The sequence below is a fragment of the Thunnus maccoyii genome, chromosome 12, assembly GCF_910596095.1.
Source record: "Thunnus maccoyii chromosome 12, fThuMac1.1, whole genome shotgun sequence".
Taxonomy (NCBI): Eukaryota; Metazoa; Chordata; class Actinopteri; order Scombriformes; family Scombridae; genus Thunnus; species Thunnus maccoyii.
Window position 1 is genome coordinate 27211203 of NC_056544.1, and position 25656 is coordinate 27236858.

Genomic DNA, 25656 nt, shown 5'->3' on the forward strand with positions numbered 1-25656 from the left:
AGCTATATCTGGTGCAATATATGTATTGTGCATTGTCCCTGCTAAATAAACAATAAACAACAAACAATAAACAATGCTGAAAGAGAATCGTAGGTGTCCTCAGAAAACCTTCAGCGGGTGTCTGAAGGATAAAGAGCTGAGATGAGGTGAATATCGAGCTGCAAACACTGTCAACTACAGGAAGTCGCTTTATATCAAGTCTAACTTATATCTGAGTTGACTTGCAGCTGGTTGTACAAATCACCGCCCGCCCACATGCTAGAAATGATGTCCCAAGCACAAGTGTCATGCACAACAGTGGTAAAAAAAAAACACAGCAAACAAACAAAAACTCACAAGTCAGGTGTTGCATTACAATACTGCATCGACAATGAGACTTTATTCACAAGTTGTTTACACCAATAGAACAAAATATCTTCTGTTTTTTCTTCTTTTTTTTTTTTGGTCTATGTACAAGGTGTTAATGCAACAGACCAGCCATCTATTGATACTTCATGGATTGTGTGAAAGAAAGAAGAACATCAAGGGAAATATGACGTACTGAGCATCCTCACCGCAAAAAAAACAAACAAACCATTATAACCAGTTTAGTTTTGGCAAGTAGGATCAGATATTTTCAATTCTTTCAGTGCGGTTTCACTCATTTCCATAATTTCATAACATAAATGACAGTATCTTTAAAAAGTCAGAGAAAACAAGCTGTTACAAGGAGCATTTCTTGCAGCATGTTTCAGCTTTATGACGAAAAGTGGAGTCGATTCCAACAACATGACACCAGCTTGCTGCAGCGTTACATCATATTGATACTGCACCACCTTTCGACTCGCTTTAACCGTGATCTGCACAGTTGAGATATGATAATCCTTGGCTTTTTGTACTTTTAAGGTATTTGGAGCTTCTCGTGCAATAAATAATCTGAAGTAAAGTCAATAGATAAACCGTTTTGCTTGTTTGCTAAGATTGTCTTTAGGCCACAGGAGAGTACAGCACACTGATTTGCTGAATAAATAGCCATGCACTAGCATCATAGTGTATTACTGGTGACTCAGATAAGATTGGACGTTCAATACTAGAAATAGGATAAAATCTTTAAAACTGTTCATTCACTGTCAACCAATTGAAAGCAGTGAAATGAAGTTGATTTTACAGAAACTACAAGCTGGTTTCCCAAAGTCATCTTCAGGCTGTTGCAAGTTTTTTTCTCCGTCACGGTTTGTTCAGCTATATCTCAACAGTGAGAGTGTGTAACCCCCAACCAACAAGACACCAATGGTTTATGGGTAATTCCGCCTCTCTTTGCCCCCAAAACCCAAGAATTTATGGGTATTACTATTTCTCTCAACCCACAAACCCAGTAGTTTATGTGTAAATTCATCACTTTCACATTTCCTTATGTTTAAAAAGCAAAGAACAAAATGAGCTCTGAGCTGATGCTCATGTTCGACAGGTTATCAGAACTATCCAATATATAGACTATTAGTGAGTCATGTGACTTTTGTGTTGGTGTGATTGCATCTAAAAGCACCATGCCAGTGTTTTATCTTCTCTAGTACAAAACAAAAACATCTGTTTATTACTGATGATAATTTTGAAATGCATGCTTTCAGAGTGTCTAGGCAGCCATATGTATTCATTTCTGTACAATATGAAGATAAACAATTAGCAGACACATATAATTTAAACAGTATCTTTGTCAAAGTTCAATTATTGTTATACGGTTATGTAGTTGTTGGAGATGATTGGTTTGAAAAGTCTGCACTGCATTATAATTATAATTATAACAATAATTAACTCCTAATAGATGAGAAATCAGTGGCTGCTTACAAAGTAGATAAAATATGTTCAAATATATGAAAAGCAGCAACATTTGTATAATGGATGGATGGCTGTAATGTAAAGTACAAGTAGTTTTCAGTAAATGGGCTAAAACATGCAAAAATATTGGTATTGTTCTTTAATTCAGGGTTTGATTTACAACAGAACAAAAGGACAGTTTAGCTTAAAGATGCTTTTGGGAAAACCAGCTGACGAGTGTCACCGCAAACTAGTTTTCAATGCAATACAGGTTCAGCTACTGTACATGTACAAACCAGCCGTTAATGCTACATAGAAGAACTGCTGTTCAGAAGCAAAACTATCCTCTCTTATCATAAAGATACTGGCCAGAAGCACTTTATTTTACAATGGCTTCATTCCAGTGTGCTGCGTTTTAAGTACACATTATCACTGCTGAGGAGCTAAATGAAAGACTGTCACAAACTTTTTGGACAGAAAGTTTCTTCCAGCCCCCCGAATTATTAAAGCCCACATATTCTTCTGTGTTTATCAGGATTTTCATTAAGTACAAGTACAGAAAAACCTTTAATCCACAGGTAAATCCGCTGGAATAAAACCATTTTAAAATGAAGTGTTACACACAGGCTGCTTTCCAGGTGGCTGGACACGTTCACCTGACCGTCTACTGTGTTTTTATTAAGGCAGACATGAGTGTAACTTCACCGACAAGCCACAATATTGGTTGTCCACAAGAGATAACGATTCAGGTTGAAGAAATACAATATTGCTTCTACAATTATAATAAAAATTACACACAGAAAAAAAAAAAGATCATATCTTATTTCACCTCATATCCAGTATTAGCATCTTTTTAGCATATTTTTCATAAAATTTGTGGAAAATCCCAAATGTCTCATGTTTTAACATTTCTCCACTTATTTTTAAGAAAAATAGAAGATGATATCAATCATATTTTGTCTCATAACTACCTTACCGACCAACACTGGGCGCTGATGAGTTGCACCGTGACACTCTAGCGTACTGCATGAAAACATATCGGAAAGCATGAAGCTAAAACTCTGACACAAACACGATTTTGTGATACAGAAATGATGATCAACATCACACATACACACACACATTCAAAACAAAGACCAATCCGGGGCATCAATTTAGTAAAACAAAAGCAAAGCGACCATATCATCAATATCGTTTAAAATAGTGAAAAAATGCTTGTTACACTCAAGGTGATGTCGTCAAATTACTTGTTTGTCCGACCGAAATCCACAAATCTTAAATGAAAAGTGATATAAAGCATAAAAACACTGATTTGATTTTGATTGAACTGCTTATTGTTCAACCAAGTCAATTTTGGCAATTAGGATGCAAAAAACTTTAAGATTGAACTACTATCGTGCAAAACTTTGCTCTACTTAGCTGATGCCCATGAGGTCGATGCTCATCTTGAAACAAAAAAACTATGATAAATATACTTTCTCAAAAACAAACATTTTGTCATCAATCTATCAAAATGTGTTTAAATGCAGTGAAATGACACTTTGGAAAACAGGCTGCATGGATTATTACAATAGAAGGAAGGTCTATCTATGTACAGGATCGGTTTGACGGTTTCCTGGCACAATGTTCACTAATGAGATGGGAGGAGGTGATGAGAAGAGGAAGTACGGTAAGAAGAGGAAAAGAAGGAGACAAAATAGCGAGACTGGATGAAGGGAAGAAGATGAGAGGGAGAGAGGTGAAAGAGCACGAGACGATGAGGATGAGGGGAAAAGAGGAGCGAAGATTTGAAAGGATTGGGTAAAACAGAGAGAAACAAAGAGGTGAATGGAGGATGAGGGGAAGGAGAGATGGGAGGAGGAAACAAGAGGGATAGAACATGAGAGAAGGGGAGGAAGGAGGAGGTGACAAGATGAAAGGACCGGAGGGGAAAGACGAGGAAAAAGGAAAGACTGGACAAAGAGAAGAGGAGACAGGAAAAACGGGGATGACGAAAAGGGGAAAAAACAAGAAAGAATGCGACAAAAAACAGAGAAAGGAGGAGATGAAAGGAGGGACACAAGGAAGTAATAGCAGGGTCAGTCCTCCAGACGAGTCAGGAGAGGACTTTCAGAAGGAGGTGCTCCTTCCTACTGTGGAAGAGCTTTCAGTATAGCGTTCACCTCCTCTGCAACGGCCGTCAGCGCAAACTCAAACTGATCCTGCAGGGAGAGAAGAAAGAGAAACAGAAGACACAAGGAAAGTTGAGAAATTGAGTGATACAAGTTGCTCAGATGGCAGGATGATGCTCCTGATGCTCCTGCAGAGACAAAAGGCATCATTTTCACTGAGGATGAGGAGACGTGACATCCTACTTTTGTTCCCCACATGCTAATCTGTTTCATTTACTCACTAAAATGTGATTGTTAAACATCTTAGTCCAGAACCATGATCATTAATGTGCTGCTATAAGAGCCTCCACTCGTCTAGTTTCATGTTTTCCACCAGATGTTGGGAGTCTGGCTGCAGGGATTTGCTCCCATTCAACCACAAGAGCATTACACTGATGATGGGTAATAAGGTCTGGCTCGTGGTTGGCGTTCCAGCTCATCCCGAAGGTGTTGGATGGAGGTGAGGTCAGCGCTCTTCCACAGCAAACTAAGAAAACCGTTTCTTTATGGAGGTGGCTTTGTGCACGGGAGCATTGGATAGGGTCTTCCCTGAACTGTCGACACAAAGTTGGAAGCAAACTATTGACTAAAATTTATATGTAGAACTAAGAGGCCTATCCCAAACCAGGAAAAACAGCCAGATACCAAAATTACAAAAAGGTATGTGGAGTTCTTGGTGGCAGTTTTGACATCAGGCTACATACAGACTACTGCAAACACTTCTCAGTACTGGAAAACAAAAAAAAACTACCAGGAACATACATGTTTTTACTGGGAAATCAATTGATTTAACTGACAATATGGAATATTGTATAATATTCTGGTAAAAATATGCTAGAATATATATAATCAATCAAATAGAGGCAGTAAAGGACAGAGCTCTTTATCTATTGTTAAGTATTAGGTCTCTATCATTTAAACTAAATGTGATGTTTAGCAGGATTACTGTAAACTTTGCAACTTAAGAGGTCATATCTGTAAGCTCTAAATGTGCTGAACATTAATTTTTACTGTATCGTTGCAGGAAGTGGAAGATGAGGGACCCAGCACGACATCTTTCCGCATCAAAATAATAAATGAAAGCAGAGTGCTGAGGCCGCGACTTGCCGCCGACCACGAGGGGAATCAACGTGTGAGGGATGCCAAGAGAGCAGCCGTGGCAGCAGCCGTTCGCTCAGGATACATGGTTTAATAAAGCCCGGATCGATACCGCTGATGTTTTACACACATCCAAGCTTTTCTTTCTAATTATGTTTGCAGGTCAGCTGGTAAGTTTCCAGGCTGACTCGGCGTCATTCTGAGTGCGGTGTGTGATGAGGAATGACTCAGGTTGTTTTAGGTAAAGCTCTGAGGTCTCTGAGGCTGTGAAGAAGTGTGATTAATAGAATCTGTCAATCATGAATTAATTGTTTTTTTTGTGTAAAAAGTGGATTATTTGACCAAGAAATGACTTAAAAATGATTTTATTCTTTAAAATTAGCTCTGTAATCCCTATTAGTAAAATAATAGAGATTAAAATTAATAAATTGTAGCACTTAAAAGACACAATTCTTTCCAAATAAGCTAATTTTCATGCAGGCTGAACTTGATGAAACTCTATTTCAAATGCACATGCTTGGTTTTTCATTCTGTTCAAACAACTAAGATGGAGAACTTCTGATACTGGTATCCCAGGAGCAGGTTTTAGCACAGATTATCACCCCCCATTTGAATTCTATACATATTCCTCAGTGATCTGAGCAGACCCGACTGTAATCCCTGTTCAATTACTTTTCAGAGATCGATTGATCTCGCCCGATCCGGAGGAATGAGTCCCAAAAAAAAACTGCAAATCCCACCAATCTCACAAAAAGGCACAGAGACTACCAGTCAACGTGAGACTTTAAGATAAAATGGAGCGTTAATGGAGGTAATATTGAAGGTTAAAGAGGCTGTTCTGTGATGGGAAGGTCACAGGTTTGATCCCACCAACAGGCAAAGACTAAATATAAGAAGCAAGAATGCAGAGTTGACACTTGTGACTTTGCGGAGACGATCTCTCTTTCCAAACTCCCCTGAAAGTAACAGAGGCGTCTTTAGTCCTTGATTTTCCCTTCGCCTCCTTCTGTTTGATGCAACACTGGCTGTCAGGTAAGAGATCAGACTTTTTTTTCTGGTCTGCTTTTGTGTTTGAACATTTTATATTAACCATACGCTAATGTTTTGTGCCAAAGCAAAAAGTAGCCTGATGTTCTCATAAGTGTTGGGGATGTTAGTAACACAGCAACGCCGCTTTCAGCAGGCCATTAACAGTAATGAAAATCAATGTGATCCACTATGGCGTTACTGGGAAAAGTAATGTTATTGCTGTATTGTGTTGCATTATACCACTTTATTGTACATGCACCCACATTAGCTTTCAGTGCCAATGATGTCACAGGTCAACATGTGCAATAAATAAATATTGAGCAGTGCGATCATGACCTGTAAACTGTGCCTGAGACTCTGCACTTTGTAGTAACGATTCTCGGTTGACTGTACGATGTCGGTCACATGGGCTTCAATTGAAGTGAATGAGACGCAGGGTGAATGTTGTGCTGGTGTGACCGCGCCTCCTCTCTTAACACCAGTAGAGAAAAGTTACAGGAAGGAGATCTGGGTATCGTTGCGGCAGAAAGAGGCGGACGACAGAGGAATCAGATGGTCAAGACACAGGTGTCAGATGGGGAATCTCTTTTATTTCACAATGCCTCACCAACAACATAGACGGATACGGTTACAGAACGCGACATGCCTTTTTTATACTGAAGACAGGCTATGTGTGTGTATGCATTGCGTGACAAGTCTCATCCTGTTTTGCCAGACTCTTTGGCGCCCTCAAATTCAAAAGAAGAATGAGATATTCCTCAATTTCACTTATCTTGGACTTTGACCAAATTTGAGTGGGCGTCTCTGCACTATGCGTGTGTATTCCACCTCTTTCCCAATATCTCCAGGTGTCTCCTGTTTTTCTTCCTGTTTTTGGGCTTTAATGCATCTGTAGAGGTTATTCTTTATGGTTTAAGTGTTCAGTCACCACCACAAACATTTGTACTTTATTCTCCTGCTTATATATTTATCTTGCAGTTACAAGCATTTCTTTGTTCTGTGGTGCATGCTGTGCAAAAAGCTCCTTTCACTGATCTATGCTGTCATTTATGCATAAGGACTTTACTGTCAGCAGGATCTTTACTGTCTAAAAACACAATGTAAGATTGTTATAATATATATATATATATATATATATATGTATCCATCCATCATCCTCACTGCCACGAACCGCAATTTTTCCACATGAACAAACAGGATTCAGGTGTGTGTGTGTGTGTGTGTGTGTTACCTTGGTCTGCACCATCCCCGGCCTCTGGTCTCGCAGGTGCTCCAGAGTCGCTGCAATATCAATCTCCTTGGCACCTGTCATGCACACACGCACACACACAGAAACACAGAAACACACAAAGAAAATGGTGTTGGACTGTGTTCAAAGCACCACCAAGATAATCCAGCTAACATCTGTCAACCTCATGTTTTATACCGATTCTCTTTGGAACAGCAAAAGGCGATTACATTCATCCTCTCTGCACAAACAAACACACACTGACTCTACAAGCAGCTCGGTGCTGGTGTTTTGTTGTCGAGATGAAAATAGATAAAGAGAGGAACAAAAAAAAAAAAAGAAAAAGAAACGTCGGAGAGGACTTTGTGAAATCACAGGCCTGCATGTTTGTGGCGTTCTTTAAAAGAAACGGAGTCGATTTTAAAGCTCCTTGTTGGTCTTTGAAAGTCGTCCTGTAGCCTTTGAGCTCAGGATGGTTGCCCACTAGCACTCTGTCAGCCTCTGCCAAAATCTGACATGCCTGTGTGTGTGTGTGTGTTAAAGTGTGTGTGTGTTAGAGTGTGTGTGTGTGTGTGCCAGTCGGTCTGGTTGTGTGCCAGACTGGCACGATGCCCTGCAGCTGATGACAGTGCGGCTGCCAGCAGTTGGTTGAATGACCTCTGGCCAAACATTGCTCAGATTACTTAACATTGTGATACATTACAAACAGATTACAATCCCATAACTCCACAAAAACAGACACACTTTTATAGGTACTGAGTGTATTGAACCTCAATGCTTTTTTTTGTTTACTGAAACGTGTCACCTTGTATAAAGTAAGTATAGTAAGTACTGAAAGTCTGTTCAGATCAGTAAACCTGTTCATTTATTCGTTGATCTGATAATTCTGGTTTAAATCCAGATTTAGACTTTATTTTATTTTATAGTAGACATTTTGCACTGCTGTGTGCAAGTTTGGCTTTTTTGTCAAGTGAAAAAATCAAAGTACATGTTAAAATTCCTCAAAGTTCAATATCTGTAAATGTGTTGGAGGATGAGTTGAGTGCAAACTTGGAAATAGAAACAAATGAAAGTTGAGAAAAACATCCAACAACTGATTTCAACAACCTTGAAAGTGAGAAACAGTTATGTGAAGTGTGCATGAACATGAATTAACAGTTGAAAAAGGGGATTTCTAATGTTTAATGCTCTTACTTAATGCTCTTAAAACAAATAAAGGATATTTTTGCCAACATAATTATGACTTTCTTTCTTTTTAAGATTTAATTATGAACTGAATTTCTGTTTTCTGGCAGGCAGATTAAGTTTATCTTATTTTTAACACACACGTTGCCTTATAATGTCACAAGAGCATCTTTTATAGCTTGTTAATGTACAGTTAAGTCTAGTGCAGGTGCATAACAATTTGAAAAAAAAAAGACGTGAAAGGAAGAGAAAGGAGAAAAAGACTAATGAAAAAGGGAACATTTAGATGGTGAGGGGGAAGCAGGAAAACATAATAGAAATAGAGAAACACAAAAATGGAGAGAGAACAGAGAGGAGAAAGAGAGGTGGGAGCAACAATTAAATCCACGAGGAACAAGAGGAAGAAAAAGAAAAAAAAAAAACATTTAATTTGTTTTCTGTTCACCATTTCTCTCCTCCTCCTCCTCCTCCTCTTCTATCCCAATTCTGAAGAAACAAAAAGCGCAAGAATTCTCTTTACTTTCTTCTTGTTGTGACACATAATAACACTTCGTTTTTTTTCTTGCCTGTATGAAGAGGAAAATGAATGGTGGGAGAACTGCTCATTCACACCATTTTCTCTTTCTGTTTCACAGGTTTTGTGAGCTTTTTTTTTTTTTTTTCTCCCTCCTTTTAACAACACAATAGACTCCCTTCTAGCCAGGAAAGCTGCAACACACAACTCACTGCTTTAGTTTTTCTTTTTTTTTTTTTTTTTTTTTTTGAGGGGAGGACTTAACAAGCCGAGGGCTATTGTGCAGGTTCTGATAAACCTCAAAATGGACGGTATTAAAAAGGGAAAAAAAAAAAAAAAAAAATCGCCTTATTTGAGCTTTCCCTCTTTGCAAACCCTCTCCCTTGAAGGAGATGGTGGAGGCATGAAAAAAAAAAAAAAAAAAAAGGAGGAATGGTATAAAAAAAAACCTCATTTTGAGCTTCCCTCCTCGGCAAGACCCTCGCTTCAGGGTGGAGGTCGAGGAGTGGGACTGAGGAAGGTGGGGTGGTGGGCTATACAAGAGGAGAAGGAGGAGAGAAAGATAAAAAAAAAAAAAAAAAAAAAAAGAAAGACAGGGCCCTTGAGGAGGCCGCGAAAGACCCCCGAAAGCCGAGGCCGAGGGCCAAGGTTACCAGCTGGACCTGAAAAAAAAAAAAGCGAAAAGAAACGGAGGGATGCTGAAAAGCTCTCCAGCACTCGATGGGTTTCATTCGATTCTTAAGATGAAGAGGAGGGAGGTGGGTGGTGGAGGAGGTGGTGTGGGGGGGACGGGGGACGGAGAAGGGCGGGGGGGTAACATAAGAGAGAGGAGGGAAATGGGGCAGCCTTTTGGAAAAGAAGAAGAAGGAAAAAAAAAAAAAAAACGTGAGAACCACAGCAATACCTCCTCAACCCTGCAACACTGCCATAATTCTCGGACAAATTTACAATTCATTCCTTGGGAGAAAAGGAGTGGGAATGGAGAGAAAGGGGGGGAGGAGGAGGAGGAGGAGGAGGAGGAGGAGGAGGGAGGCTGAGGGAAACAGGAGTGATTTTGTGTCTTTGAAGCCTGCAAACCTGGGGGCCCTCTAGCTTCTTAGGACAGACAAAAAAAAAAACCCAAAATAAGGGGGGATGGAGAGCTGAGAACAGTGATGTAGTGCAGGAAAAACCAGCCTATTTAACCGAGAAGATTTTATGAACATATTTCATTACGGAGGTTTAAATCTTAGTGATAAAACCTTTAAAAAGGCAAAATAAACTGAAGCTGATCTGGAAATTATATTGCTTTTTTTCTTTATTGGTGTTTCTTTAATGATCACTGCCTTTTTATCATTGTCGAGAGAGGTGTTCAAATCATTTTCTCAAGTCAAAGAAGCAATATCAGAGTATTTTTTAGCTACTTTGAGGCAGTAGAAAAAGCCATAAACACAACACTGACGTTATTATCTCCTATAAATTTGATATTGTGGTGGGAGTGAACCTAAACAGTAAAGCTGTAAAACCAAAACAATGAGCTGAAAGAAGCTAAAATGCTTCATAGAGATGTGTAATAATTCTCTTAAACATAGTCATTTGACTCGTTGTTAATATGAAAATATTGATTAGTGCAGCGTTTACTACTTTGCATCTTAAAAACTCGATATACTGTTTGGTAGTTTATTACAGTTAGTCATGTTTTCAAAGATGATCCTGTGTTTTGTATTTAAACGTCTTTCTTTACTGAGCAGATAAGGAAGGAATAAAAGAGTAAATCCACAACAATCCTCAATAAAACTCTAATGAAACGAAGAGAAAGAAAACATTTAAAGTTTTACAGCTATCTACCAAACAGCAGGCGAAAACATAAAGCGTCATGTCATCACCGTTTGGGAGAGATTCTCATAACTCCAGTTTGGGGGATTTTAATGTTTTAACTGGAAGGATTACACACTTGTGTATGGGTTTAGCAGATTCCACAACGCCTCAGGTTTATGAAGCCTCTTCAAAAAGCAATTAGATAAACTAAAATACAGAAAGCTGTCAAAACTCCCAAAACAAAGCTCACATTCAAAGCACAGCTGAAAGTTTCCTCTCGACATCGCCGTTCTGTTTTCTAACAGAGATCTCAAAGTCGTTTTATTGGGAGTGAAATCCGCTCTGATCCTCACAATAAACCTCTCTAACACATCCTGACCTTGTTCCGTTTTGTTCTCCTGAAAAAAATGGCCGTCTTCCATTGAAAAAGAGACAATAGCTTATCAAATATGATGTTTATTTATAAGTCAAAGTGCACTGTGAAGGTCTGGTGTTGGTTTACAATGGTGCTTTTTTTTTATTCACACACCATTAATCCTCTGAATAAATGTGAAGCCAAAGATTAAACTCTTGCTTTTACCAGCTTAAAGTCGCCACACAGAGACTGAACAAACTAAACTTTAAAAATGAATCAAACCAGCAGCGAGCGGCTGTTGACCAACATCACCTTCAATTATATCTGAGTGATGAAGACGCTTCGTCCTGTCTTTTGACTGTCGACTAGCAAGATTGGTTTGTATAATAACAAGTTTTTGTTGCTATAAAGTAAAAATAAAATTTAACTGGACATCATAAAGTTGGCAACTCCAAATATTAGCAAAAGATATGTCGCTGTCACAACTTCATACTCATACTATGACAAATTCTGACTGTTGTTTGAGTTCAAACTGGAAATAATGACAAATTAAAATATACTTACAAAAGCAGAATGCAGACTAAATTATTTGATTATTTGATTTGAGTGTGGACCCACAGCTAAATGAGTCAGCTTGAAAAATATATATCCATGAAAAACTTTTTAAGGGTCTATTTTATAAAATTTGAAATGCAAAAGTTAGATTGTTTGTACTATTTCCTGTAGTAAAGTGCACATATCTGGTACATTAAATGACTTCTCTGAGCACCAAAGCAAGCAGGACGACTATTATCACTAAAATTCATCACAGCAGGTTTCTCCTCTACTCTGCAGTGACTAAATCTGAATTTTTTTCCTGAAAGTTGTTGTTCTGCTGTACAATTAGGCACCAAAACAATGTAAAAACAGTTTAATCTGTTCCACATCCTTCTCTTTTCTCATTTCTGCATCACTATCATCATCTGGTGAGCAGTGGAGCAGACAGTGTGGTTGTGAAGACGCTATCAGTTGTCGTCAGTGACATATTTTTTTTTGGATTCTTCATTTTTGAAGAAACTGAGAGAAGAAAAATCAATGTTGAGAACTTTTTTCTTTCACAGTAAATTTGGGATTGAGGACAGAGATAAAAGGGTACAGAGGATGCCCCCCTCCCTTACCCTCACCCCCAGCCCGACCCCTCATCCCTACCAACGTCCATCTAGCCCCACCCTTCCCTCCCAGGCCCCTAGGTGCTGAGGAGGGGCCCTGGGGCCCCCGATCACAGTGTGACAGCCTGGGAAAAGGCCCCTGATGCCCGACTGACCCTTTGATCTGGAATTAAAGACCCAGGAGCTCGTTCTGCTACAGCAGCAGCACCACCATGGGACACTTCACACACAGAGTCACACACACACACATACAAAGAAGCAAAAAGACGTTCACACACACACACACACACACACACACACACACGTAAAACCAGCCAACAAACTAACTACAATTCTTGTAAATCTTTTACTTATGTTCTGTTAATGATAACAGAGTATAATCTGGTTTTAAGCTTCACATTTTAACAGAAATCTGTAGTTATTTTCCACAGTGCATCACTCACATTGTTATACGTCACCACTCGTCCTACATACTGCAGTAATTACTCTTTATTTATGAAATATAACTCCTTAGCTACTTAAAAAAACTCAATACAAACACAACCGTCATGCAAGAAGTAGAAAATGGCATTTAGCTAAAAAAGTTTGAAAAACTCAACACTCTGAGAAATTGCATTTATATACAACTAAATTGTTTTCTATATTATGTTTGCTGCCTGGATTATGATCACAAGTATAATTTTTTTGAATGAATAAAATGCTACATTTATATATCAGACTGAAGTTGGAGGAAGGAGGTTGGGGAAGATGGTGGTCGTACAAGATACAAGACTCTGACGACAGACAGAGGCGTTCACATCCTGCGTGATGTTCGGTTTAGTTAAGATTAGTGACAGATCGTCATTTTGCTTTAATGTTAACAAACATGTGCTTCAACCACGACCACGATCTTTCTCTAACCTTAACAAACTGCTGCCAGCGCCAACAAACAACCATAAGTTTCTAATATTGCTGTAGTTACTACTAGCGGATATTTTACTGCAAGATCAGATACTTTGGCGGTAAAAACCCCTAAAAACGTCTCTGAATATTTTACTCATACAGTCATCAATGACGTTTTTGTAACTTGACAAATATGTTAATTAACAACATTCTCATTATGTACAACGTATTTGCAATTCAGTCGTATATGAAGGTAATTTTGTGGAGCAACGAGAGATTTTTTTGTTTGCAGGCCTTTGTGATGTATCTGATGTACTTTTTATTTGTTTGTTATGTGAGGTGTTAAAGATTTGAACATATGCAGCACTATTAGGAAAAAAACATATCTGTAAATGTAAATTCAAGCTTAGAGAATGGCCTACTTGCCAAAATGAAAAGTGTGAGTTACTTGTAGCCACAACAAAGAATCTGAGTACTCTATAAAACCGAATCACTTCAGGAAATGATCATTTAACATCCTGTCATTAACTTCCACAGCCCCATGAAATATTCAGTCCCTTTCATAATCACTACACTGTGTTTATTATATCAAGTTGTAATTATAGTAATTATCATGCATTTACTAGTCACTTAAAATGCGCTGGCTGTGAGTCCTGATGTCACTTCAAATAAAGTGTTCGTGGTCAACTCAGGCTAATTTAAAACAGTTTGTAGACTTTATTAAACGTAGGAACATACTCAGGTTTTCCACATGTTATTTTTCTTTCCTTTATCAGTCTCTCTCTCTCTCTTATCACACCATGAAAGCTACTTGGTCCTTCTTTGTCCGGATTTTTAAAAGTGCTTTATTGGCACAAAGGAGAGGAAAAAGTGGAGAAACAACCTGCAGTACGTTCCCAAAGCGGCATTTGCTGAGATAATGAAATAGATATTTATTAGCGGTAATTAAGTTTAAATATCCCCTCCAGACATGTTTAACATGTATATAAAAGACTCCAATTTGAATAATAATTTGTGTCTGATATGGTTTTTCCACAAAAAAAAGTTCAAATATCTTGTTAAAATCCTCAAAATGGCATCTACTCTTCTTCTCTCTCGTTAAAAATCCAAGAATCTATAAATATGCAAATCTGTTTCATTTCAGAAGTTCAACTGTTCAACAAGATGTCTCCTCCTTCACTGTAAAGTCCGTTCTCAGTGTTTGTGCACCGGAGGCTTCAAGTTTCCACATCACACTTCTGTAAGTTAATTATCGGACCACGACTGGCTTTCAAAACTATTTGTGATGTCACAAATCATGCTCGTAGACCCCGCCCCCTTAAAATCAGACTTTCAATGAGCTCAGAGAAACTTTAAACTTTCAGCAGATGAAGGTGAAAACAGCGTCAAACTCTGCACACACATCATTCTGCACAGTGAAGCTCAAACATCCAGGAACTAGAAGAAAAACATGTTTTTGAGTAGAAGGAGACTTTAAACTAATAGATATCAGTGTTATATATATATATAAAGAAAAAACAACTTGGCTTTCTTTGGCTCAGATACAAATGATATGGTTGATTGAGTGATTTTGATGTTTTTGTGTAAATTGTTTTTTTTTTTTATTATGACTCTAATTCAGTAATTAATGAGCATTATTTTCTAACTTTTCCATTATAAATTCTCTTTCTGTCCCTTTTTTTTTTGGGTGCAATTTACACACTGTCGACTACAGCTGGGGCAAAAACAAAAAACCCAACAACAACAACATGTTGCCATGGTAACGCCCCTCCGCACAGCAAGAGAGGGTGAAGGGGGGAGGGGAAAAAAATTAAGGCAACACCCACCTTTAGCCATCTTGTTGAGGACCATGTCGATCAGGATGTAGGTCCCAGTTCTTCCTGAACCGTCACTGCACGGGTGGGCGAGAGACAAAGAGACAGAATGGGGGGTGAGGAAGAGAGAGAGAGAGAGGGGGGAAAAAAAGAGACAAAGAATTAATTGAATGTTAAAGATGTGATTAAGTAATTTTTAGATTATTACAAGTCATCAGTTTAATGCAAGTTGATACTTTGATATTACTTTGTTATAAAGTTCACATCTTTATTCTAATGACGAATAATATTTTGTTATTTTAGTCTCATTCTCCTGTAATCAACATAAATATGCACAGTAGTTGGAAACCTCTTCTGCTGAAATAAACTTCACAGGGTTAATGAGTGTAAGTAGAGAGTCTCACTGTAGACATTGTGTTAGACAGTTGTCTTTAGTTTGTCCACAATGTGTTCATTTTAAAATAAAAGACTTTAAACAGGATCTTAAACACTGTTTTGTCTTTATACATTGCATAAAAAGTTTCTATATCACTCCTTCAAAAAACAGCAACAACATCAACACTAACAAAAACTGCATGCTCTCAAAGAAATCTTCTAGTTAAGTAAATATCTAACTTTAACTCTAAAATGTGTTGACAAGGGTGACTGGTGACTTTTTTAAATGGACTGGTTAATTAGCTGCAACTAATCCAACATCAACAACAACAACAAAATAATTTCCAGTTCCAACTGTACCACACGTATCAACCAAAAATGAAGCTGAGAATGTCCTTGACTACATAAAAAAACCGGTGCTGATGCAGCCTGTCAGTAGACACAGATGACTTCATTCACCACTAAATGTGTTCATCCCAGTTTCACATGCAAGCATCAGAAATCCCAGTGAAAGCTTCACATAACGTTACAATCTGACGTGTTCAAGCACAGACAGTGAACCTGCTCAGTCACTGTTTTTGTGTTAAGAGTGTTTGTTTTCTTGCCATGCTCCAAGTTTAGACTGTCAGCACTGTATTTTTTATCCAGACAAGGACGAATACATGGCAAGATTTAAATCAGATTGTAACCTCATAATACGGTTTTGAAATGTTAACAGACTAACTGGCAACGCTGCTTGAAAAACTGCACCGCAAAGTTATGAAATCTGAATAACAAACAGCCACAGATTTACTATAAACAACGCAACTTAAGTACCTCCACCATATTCAAGTTATTGTTTTTTGCAGCTGATGGTTGTTGGAGTGAAGACAGATGCAACCTGACTCCTGTGTTAAGCTGGTGAGCAGCAGTCAGACAGATTTAATATGTGGAGGTTTATGAGTCTTCTAATGCTATTTCAAGGGGATAAACAACTTCAAAGGCATATAATTATGGAACAGAAAGGCTGAAGTAGGTTTTTTTTTTTTTTGGTCAGGAATTAAATAACATCAAAACATAAACCCGTTTAGCAACAACGGGTTGCTAGAGAGAAAGCATGTACATCTTTTTCTAAAAGCAAACGGCAACACAACACAAACCGAACAGACAGCTGAAGCGCGGAGCTCGAGAGGAAAAAAAAAAAAAATGAATTAGACTCTGTAATGTATGTGGAGAGAATATTTTGTATCCTAGATTTATTTCAAGTGTTGAAAATTGATGTCTGCACCCCTACCAGCCTATTTGATGGGCTGGTGTGTAATCCAACAAACTCAAGTGTGTGTATGTGTGTGTGTGAGTGTGTGTGAGCGTGTGCTGGCATGCATCCATACTTTCTGAATATTTCATTTTCACCAGGGTCTTGGTTATTTTCTGCATGCCCCCCCTCCTCCTCCATCACACACACACACACACACATATACTGTATATTCAAACACGCCCGGTGGCAGTAATTGCACAGTACAACCACACTATGAGTGTGTGTGTCTGTGTGTGTGTGTGTGTGTGCATTGAACACAGTCTCACAGTATCACTCTGATCTTAGACAGTTTGTGTATGTCCATGACAGAGTGTGTGTGTGTGTGTGTGTGTTTCTCGTACAGGTTATTACAGCGCGATTAGATCTGTCGTATCGCTGCACCTCGCCAGGATCATTACAAGGCGATCAAAGATATGTGATATGTGTGTGTGATATGTGTGTGTGATATGTGTGTGTGTGTGCGTCAGCAGAAGCCTGAGGGCTGTGAGTAAACACGTCAAGATGTCTGCTGCTTTCTCTCACTCTATTTAAAATGAGAGACAGGGAGCTAGGGGCAGAGAGAAGGGAGCAGAAGGAAAGAACGAAAAGATAGAAAAAGAGACAGAGGATAGAAGTTAAACTGAAAGAAAAGAAAACGCAACACATAAACTAGAAAGCAGAGAATGCTGTGTGATTATTGAATTTCTGCATCTGCACTTTTCTGTTCCCTCACTTCTCATCCTGATTGCTTCACTCTGCTCTCTGTATACATTATGCTGATAAATGGCCGTGCTCGGTTGGCTTTGACAAACTCGTCCGAAAGCTGCTATAAGTGAGAGTCTCTGCAGGACAAACGTTACTACATCTTTAGACATAATCTGCAGGTTGAGTTTAGGCCTGAGCTTAGATCGGAGAGAGTCAGGAGTCACGAGAGAGAGAATATCAGCTCTAGTAAAGGCCTGGTGCCTGATGTGGTTACTGCAGCAAGAAAAGCCACGAGGCATGACGGGAGGCTGTTGCAGAGGTCTCAATAAGAATCTAAACACAGCAGAATCTGAGACTCCTATTTAAAGTCCAACTGAAATCACATTCAGTCATCCCATTTTGCAGTCAAAAATAATGTCAATGTTATTTATTTTGTATTATTAAAAGGAAGAAAAAAGGTCTCTGGGGAGATTAGAAATACTCCATTTTGTCTCAGTGTCTGTGTTTGATTGACAGCAGCTGGCAGGCTGAGTACCGGTGTTACACGTTAAGGATTCAGAGACAAACTGCTGTATCTACAGTAATCATTGGCAGACAGTGTGTTGTTAGCAGTGATATTGGACAGTAAGGACCAAACCAGCATCTAACGGGTCCAAAGTGACATCTGCAGGTATGTTTACATGCTGTTTAATGTGCTGCAGTTAAGCAGCTAATTAGCTATCTAGCCTGCTAACTGGTGTTAGTGGTGCACTTTTCCTCCGTGAATGTTTTTTTGGTGGCTCGTTCGACAAGCTAAGCTGCAGCACAAGACGTGTGTTTGCTTATAAATTAGATAAGATGGAGACTTTAGCAGGAAAGCTAATGTGAGTTGTTGTTCAGAGTCTGTGGCTCTTGTGTTGAGTAGCAGGATGCAATCAGGCTCAGTGTGACCGTCTGCTCTGCCTTTGATAGAACGCCACGTTATTGATGCTAGCACTCACATGAACGTTTTCACTTACAGTAATCTAGCTGCTTAGACTTCTCAAGTATGTTAGATATATACGACTATGCTTGATTGACATCTCTTTGACTCTTCTAGCCACGACAACCTAAAAAGAGATCTAATCACCTGTGAGGGTGAGCAGGGTCTTTCAGAGCATAGAATAAAAAATGTCAACTTCAGATAATTAAACGGTTTATCTTTATACTTTGAATAATGATCATTACCTTGGATTAGATAAGTGATAGCATGCACACCAGGGATGACTTTGGTACCAGTCATTTTTTCAAATATTGGGTAAAGCAGCCAACAGATTAAATAACACCAAGTTAAAATAGTCATTTTAGTTTTGAATTGTCATCAGCTACAGTTTTTCACTGTTCGAATTGTAGGTTCTAGCGCTTGAATTTTAAAGACAGCGACTGAATGCTGAGTTTCATGGCAGGTCTGGACGGTCAAAAAGTGTGTTCAAGCTGAACTCAAAGCTAATTTTTAGATGTGGCATGTTTGCAAACCGAGTCAATGGAAAAACATGAGCAAATGCAACACAAATTGAGGCGAAGACACATACATGCCAGAGGAAAATATTTCAACTTGAACGAGGAATTCCTGCTTTTTCCTGAAGCCGAATGACTCAATTTCCTAATAGTAGCTAGCAATATGTTGACTGTTCAGTAGGCACATTGGCTGTTTGTGTTGAATAAACTGCAAAAACACTCCGGAGGTTTACAATTCATGTAAATAAAGCAGTTAAAAAGAGCGTTGCTTTATGTTCAACCTGTGTGTCCTAACTGCTGCTGAACTTCAGGTTGATCCAGCTGCTGCGGCTGCCATAAGGACAGGTCTCCTATTCTGGTGCAGTCAGGCAATTTAGCTGAGAAATGTACAGTTTCGTCATCCTTGAAGAACCATTACGCCATATTAAATAATAGATCACTTAGCGCAGGAGCGAGCAGACAGACATAACAGCTATCTGTTATGAAAGTTATTTTTTTTTCTATAATCCAATCATTTCAGGATGTTTCCACAAAAAAAAAAAAAAACTGTGGCAGCTTTTTTTCTGTTAAATACAGATTTAATTATGTCTCACTGGTCTGAGTTATTTCCTCAGGTGGTAGGGGTATGCAGATGTGACTGTGACTGCGCACACACACACACACATGCACACACACACACACACACACACACACACACACACACAGGCAAACACAACAGCTGCAACCCTGCCTACTTCTATTTACCCCTCTCTCCCACCAGCTCCAACCGACACATGGAAAACTTTGAAGTGCCTCCAATTAAAAGTTACCCTCCTCCGCGGACAGTTTGTCAAATTAAATTGGAACTTTTTTGGCTAATTTCTCATTTAAAATGTTTGTCGACCTCCATGTGCTGACAAGTGACATAAGAGCTGGCAAGAAAATTAAGCGGTGGCGTGGACTAGGGGACCAAAACCACAAGGGAACTGCTCAAGTTCAGCTTCATCCGAGAAAACATTAAATCAGTAAAACGTCTGTTTATCTGCTTGTTAACAAAAAAAATAAAAAAAATCACAAGTGCTTTATGCAGCGGCCAGTTAGAACAAACCACATTTATAATCCTTAAATAACCATTTAAACAACTGAAAAGGGACAGAAGTACAAAATGTTTTAGTTATTAATATACTTGCCTGCAGTGGACAATGATAGGACACGAGCGTCCCCGGTAGCACTTGTTAACTTTCCTGTAAAAAAAACAGAACAGAAAGAAGAGCTCAGTGTTAACATCACAGGTACAACAAATCACACAGTCAGTACATCACGTTTTTCAGGTTTTTAATGATAACAAGAACAGTAAAAACCTTTTTATTGTAATTTTCAGAAACAAAAATTAAACCGGACCATCAGATTTCACATTACATAAGATAGTTATAGTTGCACATCTTTGAGATCACAACACAAATATTTTCTAAAACTGTGATATTCATAAACAACAATACATCATTGGTATCCATACATTTACTATTAAACCGTATTATTGTCATTTTTATGAACATGAGCACAAGTTCAAAGCAGTTATTAGTAAATTAAACCATGACAAACAGTAAATAGTACAGTATGTGACCATGATAGGCGGAAAGTTTATGGTGAATTGCAGGTGTTGAGTCAAAAATACCAAATATACAATATCAGATTTAAATAGAAAGAAAGCCATTAAATAAAAAGAAAGAGAAGAAGTCACAGAAATGTTTTTATTTTCTTTCTAGTAACTGACTTGACAATATGTACCCTAAAGTGTCCTGGAACTGGTGTGTGGTCTAAAACAAAGACTAAAAAAGATGGTGGGTACAATCTAAATATGTTATTCTCTGTACCTCAGTTATCTAGATTTGGACCTGACATACAATATGATAAAGATGCACCATGAATCATATTTAACCTTTAGTATATCACTGTCAAAATAATCTTGACTGTCAGTGTTAGTATTTCCCAAAAAAAAGACCACATTTCCTATAAATCCTGCTGTCTCCTGTTGAAAAGACGATCTCAGCTTCTTTGGGTCAAATGATTTTTCTTTGGTTTTAGTAACAAGAATGAAAATTTTCAAGGTAATTTCTTCCATCTGCGTTTTATTCCTTCCAGCAGCTTTTGGTCACCAGAAACTCTGAAAGGTTTAGTTTCTCTGATTGTTTCCAGAGTCCAACAGATTTCCCACAAAATCTAACCCATAATGGTGGCTCATAATGGTTTATTTAAAGAACCAGTGTGTAAGATTTAGTGGTATCTAACGGAACAGACTTGGCAGATGGAATACAATATTCATAAGTATGTTTTAATTAGTGTAAAATCACCTGAAAATAAGAATCGTTGTGTTTTTGTTACCTTAGAATGAACCCTTTATATCTACATAGGGGGCAGGTCCTCTTACACAGAGCCATGAGTTACACCGCCATGTTTCTACAGTAGCCCAGAACAGACAAACCAAACACTGGCTCTAGAGAGGGCCTTTAGCCTTTTTCCAAGTTTTGTGGCCACTGTAGGTTATCCTACATGCTTGGAAAGGGAGGATGAGAGGTATTCAGTTGGTTGCAATCTGCAACCTCACTTCTAGATGCCACTAAATCTTACATACTGGTCCTTTAAACTTACCTTATGAGGCAGCTGGATTCGCAAGATCACAACATCACTGGATCACGCGAGAATCCATCTCGTCAGACTTCGAGTTACGCGCTTGTGTATCAGCTTCGCAAATCCGGCTGCCTCGCGAGGTAAGACATTGATAGACGGTGATAGACAGATGGTTCATCCAATCGCCTGCCAAGTATCTTTTGAAAGTGCCCTTTTCCAAACAGTTTCCAAGGACGACTTCTCAGATGGTTCTGTAACAAACCATCTGGCACGTCAGGTTACCTTTAAACGCCACATGTAGCACCTTTAAGAACAATATATTTACTTTATGGAAAGTAACCATGTGATCTCTAAACATTATTCTGAATTTTCTGCCTAATTCTTATGTATCAACCTTCAAGTCTTGAAGTTGAGGTACAAAACCATCATGTTGCTGTATCATAATATTCCACACTGAGATATATTTGCATCTGTGTTTGTTGCTGCTCCCATATGTACATCAAAAAGTAACACAGTTGAGAGCTGCCTCAAACTACGTGTGGGAAAACGGCACATCCTTTCTTTAAAAATTGCGGTAAAAACTTCACACCTTGTCCATTAAAATGCATAGAAGCCAGTGGATCCACACATATATCCAGCTGATATCTGAGCGAGAAGCAGAGAGCCGTGAGCTTGATCCCAGCTGGAGATCATCTCTGATTCTATTTCATGGTGATAACTCTACATAACAATATTCAGCAGGATGATATTATGTAAAGGCACAATATATGTGTGTGTGTGTGGTGTGTGTGATCCATAATGCATCACTGAGTCAGGGAAAGAAATCTCAGAGCTGCAGCTGCAGATGGTTCACTTTTTTCTTCATTGAACTGAAAGTTTCTATAGCCATTCATGTTTTGAGGGAATGTCATGCCCTTTGGGTTATTGTATCCTCCTAAAATCCTCATTGTAAACAGCTTTTTCTGGAAACTATAGAAAAAACTCTGCTTCACCAAGGTGGTAATGATTTTGTCCCTCTCTTTTGTTTGTTAGTTTGTTGAATATCTCAAAAACGTAACAAATTTCAGTGAGATTTGGTGGAAAGTAAGGCCAAGCACAATGGAAATGACGTTTTTTCATAAAAAGATGATGTATTTCTTGACACTGAGGGATGTAAGTTTCTATTTTTAAAAATCACACATTTAAAAGATCATATAGATGTTGTGGAGGTTTGCAGTATAAATGAGGAAAACAAGATATATTATAGAAAATGTGCCTTTTCTGATACATAAACCACAAGAAACAGAATGACATTATTGTTGGTCAGTGACCCAAACCGAACAGAGTCTTCAACAATGTTACAATATGTTTTCAGGATTTTCTTTCACAAACAGCTTCAGTGTCACATTGATCATAAATGCATTTTTCTGGAACAGTATTAGCAGGTTTTGAATGTGGTTTAATGGAGGCAAGAGATGAACAGACAACCAGCAACATCACAAACACTGAAGGAAGGAAGTCTTTCCACCTAAAAAAGCCACACGATTTCATCCTCCACCCCAACCAAAATTGAAAAGTCAGAGCTCACTGCAGACAATCAAAAGTGATGTTACCATGGAAACAGGCAGCAGAGGATCACCAACAGGCGGGGTGGGGGTTGGAGGGTGGGGGGGGGGGGGGGGGGTGTATAGAGGGGTGTTGGACTGAAAGGAAACGCCCCGCCTGAGATTCAAGCTTGACAGAGGGAGACAGATCAAGAGTCAGACAGAGAGACAAAAGAGAGAGAACGAGAGAGATAGACGGAGTGGATGAAGACGGAGAGGGAAACATAAACTCAGACTACGTCCACAATAAATAAGCTAATTTTAAAAAACGCTGCTCGTGCTTCAGGTCATTCTCATCTCCATCCACACTGAAATGTCTCAACGATTTTGGTCTATAAACCACAAAATTGTGCATCACACTCAACATCTGCGTTTGCTAAATGCAAGTTCCTCTTACTCATTTTGACATGTTTCGCTAATCATACCGTACTTGCCATCCATGAGTGAGCATGCAAGAGTAGGACTCTCAAATTTATTTGGAATATATGAGTGACAATCATTTGTGAAATGTGACACATCACTTATGATGTTCGTGTAAACGCAAATCGCTTTTGTGAAACACGCCCATCACTGCCTAACCCTGTGTTTTATAAATCCAGACTAATTTACATATAATTCTGTTTCTGTCAAGTATAACAAGTATAAAACGGCATTGTGTCGTTTGATGCTTGTCGCGCAAACTTAATTCAACAGACGGAAGAAGTAATCAAGGTATCGGTGCTGAGATGTGACAATCATGGAAGAAAATGAGTCCTATCTTTTGTAACTCTACAGCAGGTTCGTGTGTCCGTCAAAGACAAAATAATGTGTTAAAATTGATGTTTTTCCTGAAGTGATGATGGGTATCGCCGCTGGGAAACAGGGCAGCGGAGAATCCTGACAAGCATCATTGCGGATCGGTGCGTTTTGCTGGTGCACCGCTGTGCTGAGATGTTCCAGTTTTGTGATTGTGAAATCGTCTGACAAAATAAAAAATGAATACAGCTTAATGCCGACACCTGTATGGTGTAATTGGCTACACTGACGTTTAAAATAAGTGATCACATAGAAGGTTAGAGGCAGATATTTGCCTTCTTAAATTTACTGCCACACAGACTCCACTGTGTCTGAGCAGGCTTACGTCATTTTATTCATCTACACTTCAAGCTACGTCTTCAGGTTCCAAAAACACCTGCTTAGTGTGGACGGAGAGAAGAAGAAGGAGGAGTCCTATTTTAGCGTGGACATATTCTAAATCAGAAATCATCAAGACGGAAAGAGAGACAGACAGAAGGCATAAGAGAGAGGAAGAGACAGATAGAGGGTGGGAAGAAGAAACACAAAAGCGACCAAGAGAGGAAGGGAAGCTCAGCGAGGAAGGTGGGGGTGGAGGTGGGGGGGGGAGGAGGAGGAGGAGATCGAAGGCAGTCAAGCAAACCATGAGCAAGCAAAAAGGAGAGAGGTCATCTCAGGTCACTGGGCACAGCGAGGGGAGAGAAAGATGAAGGAGCAGAAAAGAAGGGGAGGAGAAGAAGGGGGGTGGAAAAAGAGGAGTAAGAGGGGCGGGAGGTGGGTCCATGAGGCCCCTTGGTTGCAGAATCACAGTCTCCAATGATCACTTTTGTGACTATGCAACTGGGCTTATATTACTAGCTGCAACATCACAAAAATGACACTGGCAACCGCTAGTTAGCTGGTAAAACAGGAGGGGGGGAAAGGAGAGGATTTGTAAGCAATGCTTCGGCTCAGTCAGTCAGTTGTGAGTGAGGTTAAAAAAAAAAAAAACCATGCCGGCATGAGCATAAAAGAAGGGAAGAGAGATATTTCATCCGACGCTTGTGTCCTCAAACCATCAAGGTGGAAAAAAAAAAAGAGAAACACACAAAAAAGGGCAGGTTGTTATTGTGAAAAGAACCATATCCCCGGTAATAAAAGTGAAAAATATCTCCCTCTTCGCTTTCTTCATTGTGTTCTGACCCCGCCGCCCTGTGAGTAAAGGCAATATTTCCTAACTGATGGTGGGTGGTGACGCCCACCAGACCCCTTTTATAATAGCTGTGACCACAAACTCTCACTCTCGATATGTCACCTAATTGATGTGCGCCAACACCGAGCCTATATATATAAAACTGAGTCGGGGTCTGTCGCTCGAGAAAATCCACAGTGAATCGCAGAGAAGGGGCTGGGGCGGCTCCCACCTAATAGGCAATACAGTATATCAGTTTAAAAGAGGTCGAAGGGGAGAGGGAAGGGAGGCGGATATAAAGGCGCCGGTGATAAAGGATCACTCCGGCAGAGTTCCCTCAATGCATCCTGAATTACACTGTTATCAACTAGCAAATACCCTGGATATTTGTGGATATATAGATATTTTTCTACCGGCTTCTCAGGGTCACGAGTCAGAACTCTTGGAGATGTGAGAGGTTTCCAGTTATGATGTGAGCGACAAAAAGCCACTCAAAGCCTTTGTGGTTTAGAAGGAGACAAACAAGTTCGATGCTTTCTATTTAACTTCCTTCACTTTGTTTAAATAAAAAAAAAAAAAAAAGCGCTTTCTCTCATTTATTCTACTTTACAGCCCTGTCAGTCTTCCAACTGTAATAGCTCAAGAAAAGCATAAAAATGATGATGAAAAATTCCACCTTTGAATACTTTCACACC

At 39.1% G+C, this 25656-nt stretch overlaps 1 protein-coding gene across 10 annotated transcripts in view; it reads right to left on the minus strand.

The window, feature by feature from the left end:
- Positions 1-346: 346 nt before the first annotated feature.
- LOC121908104 (receptor-type tyrosine-protein phosphatase N2-like) overlaps positions 347-25656 on the minus strand; it is a 250156-nt gene continuing 224846 nt past the window's right edge. For 9 of the 10 annotated variants that reach the window (XM_042427810.1, XM_042427809.1, XM_042427811.1 and 6 more), the window contains 4 exons: positions 19996-20049; positions 15007-15071; positions 7303-7376; positions 347-3995 (listed from right to left, as the gene is read on the minus strand). In XM_042427810.1, the coding sequence (XP_042283744.1) occupies positions 3924-3995; positions 7303-7376; positions 15007-15071; positions 19996-20049 (265 nt within the window). In that variant the 3' untranslated portion in view covers positions 347-3923. Of the gene's footprint in view, positions 3996-7302; positions 7377-15006; positions 15072-19995; positions 20050-25656 lie in introns of those variants that run through there. The other variant, XR_006099174.1, reaches the window with a different exon arrangement.